The sequence below is a fragment of the Trematomus bernacchii genome, unplaced genomic scaffold, assembly GCF_902827165.1.
Source record: "Trematomus bernacchii unplaced genomic scaffold, fTreBer1.1, whole genome shotgun sequence".
Classification (NCBI taxonomy): Eukaryota; Metazoa; Chordata; class Actinopteri; order Perciformes; family Nototheniidae; genus Trematomus; species Trematomus bernacchii.
The window spans coordinates 10,088,571-10,107,002 of NW_022987828.1; the positions used below are offsets into that span (position 1 = coordinate 10,088,571).

Here is an 18,432-nt window from a genome sequence, read left to right on the forward strand (position 1 = left end):
CTGAATCATCTGCACTTACCAGTATGTGGATGACATTGACTGTCGGACCGATTATTAGATCTCAGGCAACCTTAACTATTTCACATCAGACTCAAGCTGACATCTGCCTTACCTACAGCCCCCCCTTGTGGCAATTACATCAAACTAAAATCTCCCCAGCACACGTTTCTAATAACTTATTCAGAGTTGGATACAAAATAACTACGAGACAAACACCGCTCAAAAGTATTGTTTTTACTCTATAATTTTAAAAATCTTACAGGTGGCACTCTGCAAAACTCATTTACAGCAGATAAACAACATAACACAAGGCAAATATCAGGTAACATTGCAGAAGGCGGTCAATATAAGACTCAAAACCAGTGGTTTGTGAAGTGATGGCATACATAAGGCTTTGTGATAAACATGACCCGCCCTACAGCAACAGAAAATACTCATGGTACAGTATGCCCACAGATCTAAGATGTCTTTATTCAATGATTTATGAAAGTTAAATGTGTGGGTCTGTTTGGCTTCATGAAATATGAGAGAAACAGTGATCATTTTAACAATGTTACATTATGATCAATGCTATCATACCGTCAAAGATTGTCAACAGTGGTAAAGAGTAATACTGTTTACCAAGCTGTGAAATGTTCAAAACTGCAAATCGTTCACGCCATTGCTGCATGCTCACATTTCATGACTGAAACAGGTGATGGATGTCCCTCTGATCCAGGATTCATACTTCACTTTATCTCAGGCCAGCTGTGGTTTACTTCATAAGACCATTTTAGACATGTAGAGAAAAGCATTTCATTGCAGACATATCAGGTATGATAGATTATTATCATCTAACTTTTAATGAATGTTCCTGTGAGATATACCACAAGGGGTAAGCAGGAAATTAGTTTCATGTCAGCCATCAAATGACTAAAAATTCTCTTTTCATGGTGATTAATGTATTTATTAGACATGAAAAAGGATGAGAAGCAGCCATCTAAGAGGAAACAGACGTTTTTGAGGTGTAAATGTTTTCATGCAGCATCGAAAAGGACTTGTGATGTTAAATTTGTATGCCATTGATTTAAGGCACTTACATTTTTTCTGATCTTTGGACATGAGGGATGATGAGCAGGGTGAGAGATCATGGCGCCAATGGTCGAAGTTGTGAGTTTCACAGAATATAATCTCCTTTTAATTTGTTCGCTTTTAAAATATCTATTAGATGATGTTAAGTCAAGATAGTCTTAAGATAATGTGAATGGTTAATGTCTCCAAAGACAAGGATGGTTAATTTAAGCTTTAACTTAACCTGTTTGTAAAAAAGCACTCGGGAATACCACTTAGCACAATGTAACATGGTGTCAAGTGATATCAAATAAAGCCTCAATCGAGTTTACAATTGCACAAAAATCTCCAATTTGTCTAAAGAACAAAGTCAAGTATACGTTACAAAGAAAACAGGCACAAAAGAATCACTTTACAAAAACAATAACCAGTACTGTCACCTCACCATCTCTTATTATAATTTATCAATAACAGCACCAAAGACATTGAAACCATGTTCACAGTTGTGTCAGAACTATACAGAGGCGAAAAGATGACGAGGCATTTGGGTGATTTCAGAACAAAATTAAGAAGTATGTAGGCAGAGACGCATTTATATGTGTAAATTAAAAGCGTATTAAAGAAAATAGGTGTGGCACCATCTATCGAAGCTTAAAATGAGCTGTAACTGCTAATTTTCCCAGTTAATGGTCTTAAGTGCATAATGACACATTGCTTCATGGAAATACTAGCTAACATTTCGTGTTTGTCGGTGTGTGATTCATTACATTTTAAGGAGGGCACTTTTAAGATTCACATCTCTTTCCACTCAAGGCACAGTGTTTGTGCTTTTCAAGGTATCTTATATAAAGTGTACTAAGTATTTGATTTTGTTGTGGTGAAGTGTCTTTTTTTAATTCAAATACTATGTACCGTACATGCTGTATGCCTTATGGACTTCAAATAAGAGGGAAATGTGACATTCAGGTTAGTCTTGGGCACTTGATACAGTTTTACTTGCAAACTGTAGTGTGTAGATCTCTGGAAATTATCGGAGTTTGCAGCAAGCAGCTGCATGTCAAGAAGTAACATCCTAAACCCATCCAATGTCCTTCAAACATTTCACCAAATATTGCGAAGATACCAACACAAAAAAAATCATCATCAGCGTTCTCTGTTTTTTTTGCGCAGTCCACATTTCTCACTGTTATTGACCCTAGAACCAAAACTTAGACAAACTATGGAACAATCATCCACCCATTGAACTCATAGTTACATGAGAAAACCTGGCTCCATTATCAGCCTCTGTTGTGTCGTGTGTGTACGTGTATCCCTGCACTTTCTTTGCCTTTGCCTTCAGAGCAGAGTGTAAGACAACACTGAAGAAGTGCTACAGCAGTCCCAATATAAATGCTTGATCCAGAGCCACAGTGAAATAAAGGCATATTGGTGACCCAGAGGGTTTTCCATCCATCTGTCTATCTTCTTCTCCAAATCCTTTCTTTTTATAGCAGTTTTTTTACAACACATCCGTATCCTCAAGATGGCCTCCAAGCCAACAAAAGAAGAGTTTCTTTTGGTTTTAAGTTGAGAAGCGGACTTCAAAAATCAACGTCCCAGCCAGAGTTGTCATCAGGAGGCGGGTCCTCGTTGTCCTCTGGGAAGTTGTCGAAGTTACTTGTGTCAACTGCTGATGTGAGCTGGTGTAAAGACAGAAAAAGGTTAACAGAAAGGCTTAACAAGTCGATGAAAAACGTATTTAGAGTATGAAAGTGACTACAAAAGAGCAACTAGAAAATATTAACTAGCATCGCAAGTGTGCACTTACGTTGGGGATAATAGGAGGCGTCAATGTCCCCTTCTTCAAGCCCTCCCAGTTAAAGCCTTCAAACCATCTGAAGAAAAAACAGCATGTCTTCTTTATTATTTCATAATTATGTTTAACTACCAAATTAATCTGCTCAGAGAAATGTACAACTAAAAGGATTGTATTCTTTTATACGCATGCTTACTTGTGCTTCTGGATGTCTTTGACACCATTTTTCAAGTTTCCCAGTCGTTCAGAGGGATTATCCCTGTAGAAAAAAAAAAAAGATGACTCATAATGAAAATAAGCCACTTAAATCAATTACTCAGAGTCTAAACTATCGCCAGAAGCACAGACACTCACCTGCATAGCTTTTTAATTAAGTTGCCAGCATTTTTGGTAATTTTCTTTGGAAATTCGATCATGTCGATGCCTCTCAGGATGATGTTGTACGTCTTCATAGGGTCAGGGCCAGAGAATGGAGGGCTAGATAAACACAGGTAAAGATATTAGTCTTGAGTGAGAAATGCAAAGTTTTTAAAATAGTATTTATTGTTTTTGTTGTGCATGATACCATATGCCATCTCAAAGCACACCTAAGGTTTATCGACTTGTGTGTACCTGCCAGTTAGGAGCTCAAACATGAGGATGCCTAGCGACCAGTAGTCAGCTGAGATGTCGTGGCCTTTGTTGAGAATGATCTCTGGTGCTACATACTCTGGTGTCCCACAGAAGGTCCACGTCTTCTTCCCAAACCCGATCTTCTTGGCAAAGCCAAAGTCGACCTGTGACAAAGAAAAAGTTTTTTTTGTCAGTCAGATGAAGTTGAAAAGGTATTTCATTTCAAAACAAAACAATTTGATCCTTATTTGAATGAGATCATGTGCATATTAATGTATTGGCATGGTGGATAAAAGTCATGGAGCAGCTGGTTGCAGCTCTGCCAAAAGCAACAAACTGGTTTCTCCAGCCGGGGAAAGGTAATGACGGCACTCCAAACAAATGCCAACTTAAACTCAATTATACTTTAATTATACTATTATTTACTCGCAACATAAGTCAACTGTTGAAGTGTAATTGAACACTCGAGTTCGAGTTTGATTTGATACTACTTTGTAGTGTCATAAAAAGGTTAGATTTATCCCTTCAACAAAAGACAGAAAAAAGAATTTGGAGTTCTTCGGTAATCCCTTATTGATCTCTTACCAGTTTGGCATATCCCCTGTGGTCCAAAATAAGGTTCTCTGGTTTGAGGTCTCTGTAGATTATTCCTTTGGAATGTAGGTAAGCGAAGGCCTCCACCACACACCCTGTGTAAAACCTGGTGGTTGAGTCCTCAAATGAACCCCTGGAAACACAGCACAACAACAGATACTTTAGGTTTTAGGACTATTACTGCATCTTTCGCTATCCACATGTTGTGATACTTACACTTTGCATCCCTAGCAGTAACAGAAATATAACTCGGCTAAAACAAATGAGCTTACCGGTCTCGAAGTATTGTCCACAGCTCTCCCCCTAAACAAGCCTCCATCAACATGTAGAGGTACTTGCTGTCCTTGAACGTCCTATAGAGTCTGAAAATAAAAAGGTAGAGTCTCACTATAACAGCTTTTAAATGCAATGTGGTAAATATCTAGTTGTGTAATTAATTAATATTTCACAGTTGAAGAAGAGCTGATACATACTCTTACAAAATGATTGTCGACGATATCATTATGCAAAGTACATTTCAATAAAAAATGTTATCTGTATGCACGCTGTTAATATTGAAATAACGCATATACTATCACTAGTTGTGTAAGAAGCAATGTTACATCAAGATGCCTCTATTCACTATCTTTTAAACAGAGTATGTGGTCAGAAAGAGCAACTGTATTTCCACCAATAGCCCATGATTCTTTTATGCTTATCAGGCTACGGACTACTTAGTTAAAATATAGATGGAGCATGGACCCCCTACTAAATGTGGTTAACATTTAGTTGCATATGAAACTGGGCCTACAATAACGTATAAAGCTACATAGAGTCTTGTGAAAAAGCATACCTTTTTATGGTGCATTTGGTACTAAGCTATAAATATAATAGTACCTAATATAGCTAACTAGTCCACCGTTATGGAGAGTAGCCCCACAGGGATTGAGCATAGGTTAGCTAACTAGCTGACCTGTTAGCCTGTGAAACAATCTGATGTATCTTTGATAATAATATGTTATATTTATGTTAGTGCAATATCTATTTACAGACACTTAACCTTATGAAAACTAAAACTGAATCTATATAATTGTGCAACAGTTATTCAGCACCCCTGAGGTAACTGGGGCCCCCTGGAGTTCAAGGACTCCCTGTGAATACCTTTATTCAAAGATATACTTTATAGTGTAGCATAAACATAGCACTCATGTGCCTTCTTTTTTTCTTTCATAGTCACAAGAGATGGCGCGTCTTCCAGCATACACAGACAAAACAGCAGGAAGAACGCCTTTTATAGATCACCAGAGTTTCAGGAACATCACAGGTAGACACACAAACACACACACACACATACATTCATTCTGCATTTATGTTGAAATGCACAATGTGTGAGGAAACCTTTATAAGCTTGACAAAGAATCCACAGTCCTTTTGGTTCTAAATTAATAAAGTACTAATCCTTGAGAAATGTATGGAACATTGTAGATTATTTATACTGCCTTTTGAATGAAGCAGTTCACAGGTGTACCTAACAATGAAGTCAGAGTGCGCCTCCTGCATGATGAGTTTCTCTGAGCGAATGTGCTCCTGCTGTCTTGTGTCGACAATGTGTCGCTTCTTCAGGATCTTCATGGCAAAGGTTTTGTTCTCATCGCTCTTGAGCTGAACCTGCAGTGAGAAAAAGACAGAAAGAAATTCAAATAAAAAAAGTCAGCATCCACATGAGCCCACATAGACAATTGTAAAGTTGTAACTGTCACAGTGCAGGGCCCCCATACCAGCTCAACACGACCAAAGCCACCAACTCCCAGAGTGTCGATGATGTTAAAGTCAGCTAGGTTGAGGTTGAAGAAGAACGCATTCTCTGCTTCATACCTGTGGTGCCAGGAAAAAAGGGTGGAAAAAAGACAGAATCGGAACAGGATTAGTGATGAGATGCAGGATGAAAGGAGAGATTATCCACTTCCAACAACCTGAGACAAAATATCCGTCACTACTTTAGCTCATTTGTTTGCAAATCTTAGAGGATTAAACGCTTATTAATCTTTTGAGGATGTTATTGAGGATGTGGAGTGTATAAATGTGAACAGGATGTGTTTGAGTTCAGTCCTCTAGTAAACTAATAACACGGTTTCGGAATCTACAAAAGACTGTTCTTCAAAATAAAGATGTTAAGCATGGTTTTCCCACCCTGATATATTCTAAATGAATGTTAATGTTTTGTGAATAAGGCATGATGTAGTGGAGTATAGTTGGGCAATCTGTCAGCTGGTCAAGCCAAAAAAGACCTAGTAAGGAAAGTAATCATAGTGTCGAAATGTGTTAAGGGTCCAGTAAACGTTAGGGAAAAAGGCACCATAAATGTTAGGAATAAAGATCTGTCACCCAAGCTCTCTACTGCTGCCTGACTCTGCCACCAAACATCCCCAACATGCCACTGCAGACCTGCACAAGCTGGCAGTAAAGATAGCTTCCCCGTGTCTATTTCTTTGCCCCAGATGTACGGTATGTTCTCCAGTTTATTGTTTGATCCAGACAGAGTTTTATCAACTCAGTGTCTGGAACAGTGGGTTTAGGACAGATCGGAGCCTGGACAGCCTTTTCTGGGTCACTCAGAACAGACCATTGCCTTCAACGTCACAGAAGTATGCCAGTGAAAGACATTTATCAAAACATTCCCCTAGAAGGAAGACTTGTTTAGATAACTCAGCAGTCTTCCTTCATGGCGCAGCAGGGATTACATTTATTTATCTAAGAGTTAAACAATGACTCATTTTATGAATACAGTTCTGGGTTCCAATTTGATAAATAAAAGTGGCAAATGAGACGTCCATCTCAGCCTTTGAGGCATTTGAGATGTGGAAAGAGGATTTTACTCCTTCAAATCCACCAGATACATCAGCCAGAACAAAACACATTTTTCCCTAAGCTACATACCAGTGGGCACAGTAGGGGCATGTGTTGGCAGGTTACTCAGGCACCATGTTTCACAGAAACACATTAGGTTACCAGGGCAGTGCCTGTTTATTTGTTTATAAACAGGCACTGCCATTCGAATGTAAGATTTACAGGTGATCCTTTTATCTTTTCTCCCATCCTCTCGTCTGGATGCCGGCCCAGAATACACTCCAAATCCCAAAATTCACTCTGCTTAACTAAATGATGGAGAGAGGTAAGCGAGAGTACATTGAGTTATGTGTGTGGGACAGGATTATTAATGAGGTTATAGTGCCAACACATATGCATGTATGGACTTATGGGTACACATAAGAAGGGAGGTCTCGTAAATTCAGATATAAACGGGTTCAGGAATGAATGGATTGTTTTCCTCCATGCAGGTCTTTAAAAAGGTTTACATGTAATAGTGTCATTCAGCCAGCAGATGGCATCCTTTATCCATTTCAAGTATAAAGGTAAGGAGAAAATACTTGAAGCTGGTGAACAATAACTCCTGTGAACCATAAAAGAGCTTGATTTTAAGTAGACAATGGGGGAACAATACAGTCTATTCTGTGCAAGATTCCTTTTTAAGTTAATACAATAAGGTAACCTTGAAACCAGCTGGTGAAGATAGCAGTTAAGTTAAGATAAGATAAGCAGTTACGCAGATTAATTGAAATGAAAAGTCTTTACAGGAAAAACACGTTCTGCTGCTCTATTTCTCATCCAAGGACACTTCTCGGAGAGTCAAAGAATGGGGAAGATATTTACAAAAGCAGTAACAGAAATACTCATATAGATTTTTTTTAAATAGGCAGAGAGCAACATTTGTCTATGCCCGTGGCTGAAGTGTTTGATGGAATATGACATTCGGGCGTAGACCAAACATCCACTTTAAATGTATTTCTTAATGTTCAACTTGAATAAAAAACACACTGCTCAGCTGCATCAAACACTGTAAAGTTGGTTAGGTACATAGGTTTAGTGAAGTTAAAATGACATGTCACTAGACAATGTTACATGAGTGTTACTAGCACTGCAATACAAAATGTTCCTATGCCGGTCAAGTAGCACCCCAGTGGGTGATAATCTGTATCAGTGAACCGATGAGATCATAAAAAATGATGCAATCCGTGTGTGTGTGTGTGTGTGTGTGTGTGTGTGTGTGTGTGTGTGTGTGTGTGTGTGTGTGTGTGTGTGTGTGTGTGTGTGTGTGTGTGTGTGTGTGTGTGTGTATATATGTCTATGTGTGCTCATTTCCTCTGGTCTAGCCTGACTCAAGGGAGAGGAGATAGAAGAAGCATCTCTGACCTTAAAGCTGACTCATTAAATGTCACTTTTATTTACCAGTGATTCTCCCTTATTGAACTCCTACACCTGCTCAACAGACATGGGACATGCTGAGTCATACTTGGCTCATATTGTCCCATTAATCTCCATCATGCTGGATGGGTTGTGATTAGCAGTAAGTGGAGAGAATGTTATACTCAAAACAGGACATCTGCTGGTTTCATGAGACTTTTAGTTGAGACTTTTTGAAAGGAAAGTAGTTCATCACAAAAATGTAGAAAATGAAAGCCTATCAGAGGGTAGTTCTGTTTGTATTGTTTGTAACAGAAGTAAAATGTTTTTAATGTGATGTTATGTCTTTTTAGGACAGATAACAGGGCATTAGGGGAGAGGGAAACCATTAATGTGTCCGGCAGTGGCTCAGTCAGTAGGGGCTTGGACTGTGAGCTGTAGGGTTGCCAGTTCAAGTCCCCGACCAGACCTAAAATATGGAGTGTGGACTGCTACTTGGAGAGGTCCAAGTTCACCTCCTGCCCTGCCGTGGTGCCCTTGAGCAAGGCACCGGACACCCCCCTTCCCCCCTCACTCCCATTGCTCCCCGGGCGCTGTACAATAGCTGCCCACTGCTCCTAGTACTAGACTCCTGGTACTTGGATGGGTTAAAAGCAGAGAACACATTTCACTGTGTGTGCTTTGTGCTCTGCATGTGTGACCATTAAAAGAGGGTTTCATCCCTCCCAATTCTATAATTCTATTCTATTCAACAAGGTCCCTGATTGGTTTAATAATAGCTTTAAAAAACAACCTCTGCAAGATATGAGTTGAAAACATAATATTCTTGTTTTAATCTCTCACATCGCTTTCCTCCAAACAAAAAACTCAAATCCATATTTTATGCATACAGAAATAAAAGGAACATTACCACAAAAGGGATTAATTGGCTCTACTTTGTGTAGCGTGAAGCTTCTCATGCAGAGAGAAGCAGCAGCTTGATCAGAAACAATGTGGGGAGGTAGTGTTTGAAGAAAGGACCTGTGAACCTCACAGAGAGCAGCTGTAGTTTGCTGTGTAGTTATAGTACTACTGCATGGTGCTTATCCGCTGTGACCAATTAGAGATCGTTTCCGTCACCGTGAGATCCCGACTCAGGCTTTCCTCACCAAGAAACAAATGTGCTCAGCTGCGGAGCGTCAGCGAGAGACGACACACACTCAGCACGCGGCAGGGAACCTTAATCACGGTGGAAAACACTTTGATGTGACAGATCTCAGGGACCAGAGGGAGGCAGTGGCTTAATCTTTAGAGAAAAGGGTTGATTATTGGGTTAAAATGAGGGCTATGATTGGTTGCTCATTTGCATTAAATCAATCTTCAAACTATCTTCCCTACGGAGACACAGGGATAGGAAGAATGGGATAGAGAATACACACCAGGTTTTATTTCTATCAAACACATTTGCTGGCAATAATCAGTGATCGTGAGCCATGAGGGGGACCTATCCAGAGCCGACTGCCTGAGGCTAGCCATGCATCCCCCTCCTCTCATTGTTTCCTCAGTGCCTCTGTCCAACAGTAACTGGTGTTATGTTCTGCTCTTTGCTGACTAAATTCTTCGGACTTGCAAAAGATGACCAGCAGTCAGCAGTCAGCTAGAAATCAAAGCATTGGTCAGAAGCCTCGTCTGCTTTGTCCCCCGATAAGCTCTTTATGCTCTCTTCATCTCTCATCTCTCTATCTATATCTCTCTTCTAGCTATCTCCTTCATATCATCTCTCTCTCTCTCTTCTCCTCTCTCTATCTCTCTCTCTATATCTCTCTCTCCTCTCTCTCTCTCTCTCCTCTCTCGACTCTCTTCTCTCTCTCTCTCTCTCTTCTCTCTGCCATCTTTATTACCGCGTTCTTGTTTCAACTCACCTTGACTCGAAACATAGCACCGAGTGAGCGAGGTATCCGATTATGCCGATGTGTAGCTACAAAGATGACCACCTCATTGCCAAGGTGCCTTCCATAGAACTATCCTCTTGTTTCCATAGCGACGATAAATAGAGTACATATTAATTTCTCCACAAATAGAGGTGGAGGTCATAGCCTCTGCTTTTTGGCCTGCCTCAGGGGTATTGTCTTGTTATATAACAAACCTAAAGGCCTACTGCATTAACACTTGGCCGAGAGCAAGCCCCTTTTTAAAATGTTGCAGCTGGGGATTCATCACAATACGGTACATTTAAAACAAAACAAGCTCAAAGTAAAATGATATATTCGCATAATGGTTATTGTGATTATTTATGCATACCACTGAATTATAATCGTCTTACTTTGCTTTGGCATCGGCATCCTCGTGGCCTTGTTTGGACACGTCCTCAAAACCTCCAATCAGGTGCTTGAACGAACTGCAAAACAGATAGCAAATGTTAAAATATCCAACATATCCTCATAAAAAGATGGTGCAATTTATGGTCAGACAGTCATAAAAACACTGCCAGTAACTATTAAATATTCATTAGTCTGCTTTTAGAGACGAGCCTCTGAAAATCACAGTAGAGATACTCCAAAGAGATGTAAAACAGTGTGATAGCAGGCTGGGGATGAGGGCGAATTTTAGAGCCTAAAGGAGAGGCTGTGTATGTTTTATTGAATGAATTATAGAACAGTTTGCTAAGTGTTTTAAAAAAAGTCACTGGCTATTATAATAGTTCAAATGAATACAAATAATTCAAGTTATTAAACTGAAAGAAACAACAATGTTCTTTTCAGGCCATAAAAATGAAATGATATTAAAATGTTCTCACTGCGTCTAAGAAAACCACAACTACGCTACGGCTCATCGCTCGCTCAAGTATAGCTTCCTATGCAGAAGTCTCTAAACATCCTGGAAGAACAACTCAATAAGACAGTTTTCATGCAAGGCTCATTAAGCTGTCAGCCAGACGATGTAATACATCTGCTGCTTTGACCTGTTGAGACTATAATGCCTGTAAGCTGCGGCTGTTTTGGGGCTGAGCTTTTCTTTAAATGTTTGGCTGCTTACGGGGCTATTGCATGTTGTGAGATGGCGACTTCCTGTCGATTGTTTTTATCCCCATCTCTTTCCAACTGTTTCTATCTCCTTCTTAGTGTATTGCATTTATTCTCATCTTACCTCCTAAGATGCTCTGTTTAGGTTTGGTGCATTGCACAAGCGCAGACATAAAGAATCATTGACATGCACACAGATGGTTTGGATACTAACAACCTGGAATCTGCACAAATACTGGCTTTGCTGACACACACACACACACACACACACACACACAGACACACACACACACACACACACACACACACACACACACACACACACACACACACACACACACACACACACACACACACACACACACACACACACACACACACACACACACACACACCACACACACACAATGAGCGGGTTTTGTGGGCTGTGACAGCATTAGCTGTTGTATGCTCGGCAGAGTGAAAGGCAGTGATAATCACCTGAGCTTGGTGACTCACTCACTATCCCCTCTGCTAGTTGAGAGGATGCCTGCCGTGTTCCCTGAGGCTGAGGGAGGCCCTTGGTAAGCTGATACTATCTCCTCCCTATGCCCAATCCATCTGTCTCTACACTCTCTCCACACGGCTAAATGCTTGAGACAGAGATGCTCATAGACTAACTGTTTCCTTACACATATATATATGTGCTTTGGATACACATTTTTAAGCACCATCAAAAACATGATGAACACGGTAATAAAGTGTCAGACCATCAAAGCAATGTGAAGCTGAACATTTGGTAGTGGAAAAAATAGACCTTGTTAGTCATCCCGCCACAAATCTGGCATAAATAAAAAATTCTTCACTAAAGTTGATGAGGGATTTAAGACACATGCCATCTTGGCGTCACTTGCGGTTGTTTGTTGTTTGTGTTAGAAGTCTGTGTCTGGCAAACATTTTCATGAATATTAGGTGAGTCCTAAACATAGAAGCTGAATCCATCAGCAGACTTTAGGTAGTGACTTGATTGCCTTTTATGACTCCCAAACTTTGTGAGTATACATTCAAACAATATACTGTATGGAAGAGGAGAGGGAAGCCTGATCCTGCAGATGCATCATATCCAAACTATTGCTCAGCAAACATTAATTACTGGTGTAGAAATGTAATTGAATATAAATTTGACATATTCATGATGACTTTGATGTTTTTTTGTTTGAAAATGAATGTAATCTAACTAAATGTGTGCCATGTGAACCAATGCTTAAGAAACAATAGGATTACAACGTAGAACATTGTGTTCTATGGTTAATAACTTTATTAATACTCACTCTCTATCGATGACTAGACAGGTGACTGCCTCTGCTGCGATGACGTTGGCCGTCCTGACATCCTCCCTGGACACAAAGAGAATAAACACAATCAAGGCAAGGCAAGGCAAGGCAAGTCATTTATATAGCACCTTTCAACACAAGGCAATTCAAAGTACAAAAATGAAAGACATTAAGAAAATGGCATTTAAAAACAGTCATTAAAAAGCAAAGATGTCAGACACAATACCAAAATTGACACATTTGTTCCACTATTTACACACTGTGTTGCTGTTATTGAATCACATAATTACAATTTTAAAAGCTTCATCAGCGCTGTAAAGATGGAAACAGTCGAACTTTGGTTATGTCTTTCTCAACTCCATTCACTTCATATATGGCTCAGGCACACAATGAAAACATCACTATTGAAACGCAACACACATCACTGCCTACTCTTTATTATATTTGACATCAAGTTCATCTTCCTCCGATGATGCTTCTTCAGAGGAGTCGCCCCAACCACACGAGTCCTCTGAGTCTGTATCCCAAGAATCCATCTTTTACTGTACAGATTTCCTTCACACACTCCCTCAGGGCAGGGAAGTATTTCGTTGTTATATATAAATCTCAAAGTGTAGACTAAAATATTTAAAAAAGACAGTAAATATTCAGGGAATGTCCCATAGGCAGATGATTTGCTCCTTCATCTTATTGAAGAAAAAAAAAAGTTCATAGGATAGGAGGATGGATTAATGTAGTATTCCGGTGGGGAGTTAATAGAAGGTTGAAAAGAACCCTGCTCTAAATACCAATAGTTGATTCGATTTCATTTAAGTGCTAACACTAGCTGACCAACACTCTAAATGTGTCAGATCGGACATACAGCAACGCTATCACAATGACTATAACTCCTCATGCTATGTCTACTCCCTCTGCCTTCCCTCTAGCAGGCAGACCCCTCCTCGTGCACAGACTCACACACATGCACTCTGCCTCTTTTTGCTGACCCCTTTAAATAAAGGGCACAGCTGGTGGGGGAACAACACATTTTGAAAGGTGAGGACTATATTGGAGAGAAGAGAAGAGGAGAGGCAGGGCTTGTCAGGGGCAAAGGATACTTTAACAGATTACTATTCGGGCCCTCACATACAGTATTTCATTCACCTCTGATAATCTCCTGTGGCCTGCTTCCATGCTCTTAAAACTTAACTCTGGCAAACCCTGCTCCACCTGTTCTTTTGTTTACCCACAACAGCACACTCAATACCATTTTTATAAGCACACTTAAAGTATTTATATCCATGTTAATGGGGGGGAAAGAACAACCAATGTTATTTTGATTTAGGCACTGGGTTACACCGTGGTTGTAGTCTTGAAAAGCCAGAACTATCTCAACAGCACTGTGTTTACGAGAAGAAGGTCTGGCTCCACATAATATCCTCCTTGTATAGTGTTAAAAGAACAATGCTCTGGCTTGTTTTCTTCATCACAATCGTCTCGGGGAGCACTAGGCACAGGATGCAAGAACGCTGCCTTTGCAAAATCGATGCAGAGGAGAATGCCGACTGAAATGGGTGAATATTGGCAGGCTTAAACCCGCAGTCTACACTCGATTAGTCAGACTTCTGTGGTTGTTGCCATTGATTATGTGATAAATCATTTGGGGAACAAGAGTCACGATGAGTGACAGTCAGTTGGAATGAGTTGTCAATAGCTAACATCGTGCGAGAATGAGGTAGGAAAAGAAAATAAGCTTTTGGATATGTGTAGTTCATAAAAGCATGAGACACCCTCATAACATAGGTTTATTTATTGGATTATTTAAATATTCAGAAGCTGTATAGGGAGCCAACTTGCTCTGTTGAGGGCTGTTGAGGCGCACGCTTGTAGTGTCCCAGCTGTGAATTTGCCAGTGACAATCTGCCAGCTGTAGAGTCACTTTTCAAAAGCTTACTGTCCTACTTTTTACAAATGTAGTACCTGCCAGTCGAGTAACTTCAACATTTTATTTTTAAATATGTCATTTACTGTATGTATCCATAGACAAAAATGTTCCTTCTCAGTCCAATCCAAATTAGTAGTAGTGCATTTCAGGATCTCCACCATAGTAGTCACAAGTCAATACTTCAAGATCCAAAAATGTTAGCATCTTTAAACATCTTTTATTCTAACCTTAGTACATTTATGAAGATTATTCATCACATTTATAAATTACCCATCAGTTTTCTGAACTGTGATACGGTAATGAGCTACAGCGACACCTACAATCTGTTAGAGAGTTAATTTGTCTCATAAAAGGAAGAGTAGAGTGGTTGTTTCATTTGCTAACCATGGTGATACAACACAACACAACACTCGAGCTATATTCGAATAGTGGTTACGTTATTATAAATTATCCTTCGGAGACCTCAAGGGTTTCATATTAGAGAGCAGCATGTTACACCTGTCGCCAGCTGCTCCTCTGTGGCTGAGGAAAATAACTTAGTGTGCCACTGCGTTGATACTAGCGATGTTCATGAAACACAATCGCTAGACAATATCTGTCAGAATCATTCATTTACACACTGCTCAGCCTTGCTTATCCACTCTGCACTTGTTAATTGCAGCGCAACAAGAAACACATTGGAAAACAGACACACACATGGACAAGCAAAGACGCAGCAAAAGCAGCTGCAAGCTGTTCCTGGAACGTCCTTTGGATTTACACAGGAGGGAGCCTGGGGTGTTGATTTCCAGTAGACAGTTGAAATGAACCTTGCAATTGGACAGTGATCTGGTATCCCGTCAAGAGGGTTAAGAAAATAAGGTCTCGAGGCTGAGAGTGCTACAGTAGCTATGGGGTAAAATAAGGTAAGTGAGGTGGAGACGTCATGCACATACTGGAAGGTCTGTGTTTGGATCCCAAGCCCCTGTAGTCAACCCATTGAAGTGGGCTTCTGCAAGGTACCTTGCCCCGAATTGCTCCCTATGGCATGGCCAACGGTGTCTGACCCATTCACACCAACGGTGTTTCGGGGCCGGTTCGGTGCTGGTGCTTGAAAAGCACCGGGTTTTCCTGTTCACACCGCAGCGGAGCAGCCTCTAAGCTCCGGAATCCGGTTCGTTTCGAGAACCAAAAAGTTGTCCGTGTAGAAGCAAGAACCGCTTACGTCGGAGGGGGGCGAGATTAACCTGAGATAACAGTTAAGGCGAGTACGGCAAATAAAAGTTGTAACCAGCAGTAGTGCTGAGCAAAGTGACTAGAACGCAACCACACACTTGTAAAAAAAAAATACGCTTTATAAAGTCAGGCAACACTAACCAGGCTTCGTGTGATTCTGTTTATTTGTACCTTACTTTGACCATCCGTTCGCTGTTATTGATCATTGTGGAGAGCAGGCAGACGTTTTGTTTGTTATTATAGCAGCTATCGGATGGAATCAATACATGGGCTGCACAGGTTGTCATGTCCGACTATCACAAGTAGAATCATAATGAAAAATACGCCGGTAAAAGTGCCTGTATAAAACGGCTTAGCAAGTAGTCAGTTTAGCTTCGGTTGCTATGCTAACATCACCCATGTTATACCAGAGAAACTTTCATAACAGCGTTGTGATGCCAAACAGCGTCAATTCAGACTGACACACATTCACTTAAGGGGAACTGGGGATATGTAATAGCTGCTTGTGTGACAGTCAGACAGTGAATACTTTAGAGCCGTGTGAGCTAACCCGGAGCTAACGGGAGAATACACTCCCGTTGAAGAGCAGTCGGCACTGCAGCGGTCGGTAAATGCCGCTGAAACACATTAATAAACAATGAACCACGGCACTCTGGAGAAAAGTATAAGGTTGGAGAAGTCGTTATTTAATTTAATCTGGCTTCGTATGATTAAAAGCAACACGATCATCGACCCGACACAGTCCCCGGCCCGTTGTTGTTGTGAGGTGAGCTCCGTTGGGGAGAAACTCAGCGACGTAAACTGTGACGTCATGACGCAGCAGCGGCAGCACCAGTCGGGCTCTGAGCGGTGTGAAAAGAGCCGGCGCTAAACCGAAGAACCGGTTCTGAACCAGAAAAGCTCTAGCACGGAGCTAGAAGGGGAAAAGCCTTGGCGTGAAAGGGTTGAGTGTGTTTCAGTCGGCAGCCTCGCCTCTGTATGAATGGGGTGAATTCTCACACTTATATGTAAAAGCGCTTTGAGGGTTTCGCAAAGACTGGAAAAGTGCTATATAAATGCAGAAAATGTACCATATATAGAAATGCAGTCCATTTACAGCCAATGATTTTAGCTTTAACTGTGTTATTGAGAGGTATTCAGGTAGGCCTGGGTAGCTGTGTCACAAATTGGTATTAGAGCACTTAAGTGCATGACTGTGCCCGTGTTTTTGCAGCTCTTTCCCATTAACTAAAACATTGTGCATTTCACACATAACTGACTACTTTCCAAAGCATACCAGACATGTATGAATATATTTGTCCTACTCTTACCGGCAGCCACTTGCTTTAATAACATTTCCTGATTGGTGCATTTGTGTTTTGTTTTTCCAAGCTCCAACATCCTCATATAAGCTGCTCAACATACCTCAGTCCCTAGCTGAGCTGTTAGAGTAACCAAACACAGTGTGAAACAGATAATGCTGAAAGGTTACCCCTTGAACACTCACTTCGAACAAGAGTTTCTCATATTGATTCTATTTTAGTGGCATTTTGTGGCAGTGTTCCTATTATTTCTGAGTCTGCAGTTGACAAATGAGCCCATTAATGATGCATAGTCTATTTGTGAAATGGTTTCTTATTTAGTAAATTCAGGGGTTTAGCTGCTGCTAACTCTGGTTTCCTAGTGCTGTTTTCCGCTCTCCCATCCATCCATCCCTATGCCCCCTTGGGTTCCAACACCTAAAATACATTTTTTTCTCCTGTGGGAAAGTCTCATAACTGCACCACAAAACAAAAATCGTGCATGTTTCCAAACTAAAAATGGGCAACATGGGATTCACTTTGTACTAAGTACTTCTCAGGCAGTCTCAAAAAAGCTTCACATCTATGCTAGTTGTTTTTCTTGCTTTGATGGTATGAGAGCAGTAGCTGTAAACAATTAATGTCTTTAGTCTAAAAATGTATTGTAAGCTTTAAGGTAAAGTAAAAAATACAGAGGATACAGACAGGAACAAACTGTACTATAGATATGTAGCTAAAATATACAGATTCAGATGGCAGAAGTTTAGGACTTTACTTGTTGAGGATGAGAGATGTGTTTCTACAAAGCCTCATTCAGACTGCTAAAAGGTATAATTCATTTCATTGAGACAATTGTGGTGCACTGTCCAAAATAATTTGTTCAAGCTTACATGTAAGAAGACTCTAGAGTCATGCTATCATCTCTGTTAAACTGAAACAAAAGTTAGGATATGAGTTGACAATATGACTATTCTGATGTATAAAAGATAAAATATTTACTATGTGTTCATCATCTTAGTTAAGTGTGTCTATTGTTGCTCATTAGCTCAAAACACAAAGTACAGATGAGTCTGATGGGCAATGTCATTTTAGGTGTATAGTAACACCCAAAGTTTTTGAAAAATGTAAAAGATGTTGTGCCAGATGAAAAGTTACAGGAAATGCAAAGTGAATGCAAAGTGAATTGAGGGGTTACATGAATTGTTGCAACAGATTTCATGGCTATCCATCCAATAATTCCAAAGCCAGGGGATCATTCAAGTCCTTAGGACACATTATCTTAGAACCATGAATGTCTGTGCCAAATGTTAGGGGAATTCATAGCTAGGTTATTTGAGTCTGGACAAAACTGATGGACTGAAATGAGGCCATGTTGCTGGCAGGCTAACATCTTGGAGGCAGCCTGTACATTCAACTGTTTAAATAA

General features: G+C 40.3%; 1 protein-coding gene across 2 annotated transcripts in view; it reads right to left on the reverse strand.

Moving 5' to 3' along the window:
• Positions 1-219: 219 nt before the first annotated feature.
• Positions 220-18,432, reverse strand: part of LOC117499874 (cGMP-dependent protein kinase 1) — an 83,392-nt gene continuing 65,179 nt past the window's right edge. For both annotated transcript variants that reach the window (XM_034152529.1, XM_034152528.1), the window contains exons 8-18: positions 12,585-12,650; positions 10,575-10,649; positions 5,809-5,905; positions 5,559-5,698; positions 4,324-4,413; positions 4,043-4,184; positions 3,458-3,621; positions 3,200-3,322; positions 3,042-3,104; positions 2,858-2,924; positions 220-2,729 (exon numbers count right to left, since the gene is read on the reverse strand). In XM_034152529.1, the coding sequence (XP_034008420.1) occupies positions 2,631-2,729; positions 2,858-2,924; positions 3,042-3,104; positions 3,200-3,322; positions 3,458-3,621; positions 4,043-4,184; positions 4,324-4,413; positions 5,559-5,698; positions 5,809-5,905; positions 10,575-10,649; positions 12,585-12,650 (1,126 nt within the window). In that variant the 3' untranslated portion in view covers positions 220-2,630. The remainder of the gene's footprint in view (positions 2,730-2,857; positions 2,925-3,041; positions 3,105-3,199; positions 3,323-3,457; positions 3,622-4,042; positions 4,185-4,323; positions 4,414-5,558; positions 5,699-5,808; positions 5,906-10,574; positions 10,650-12,584; positions 12,651-18,432) is intronic.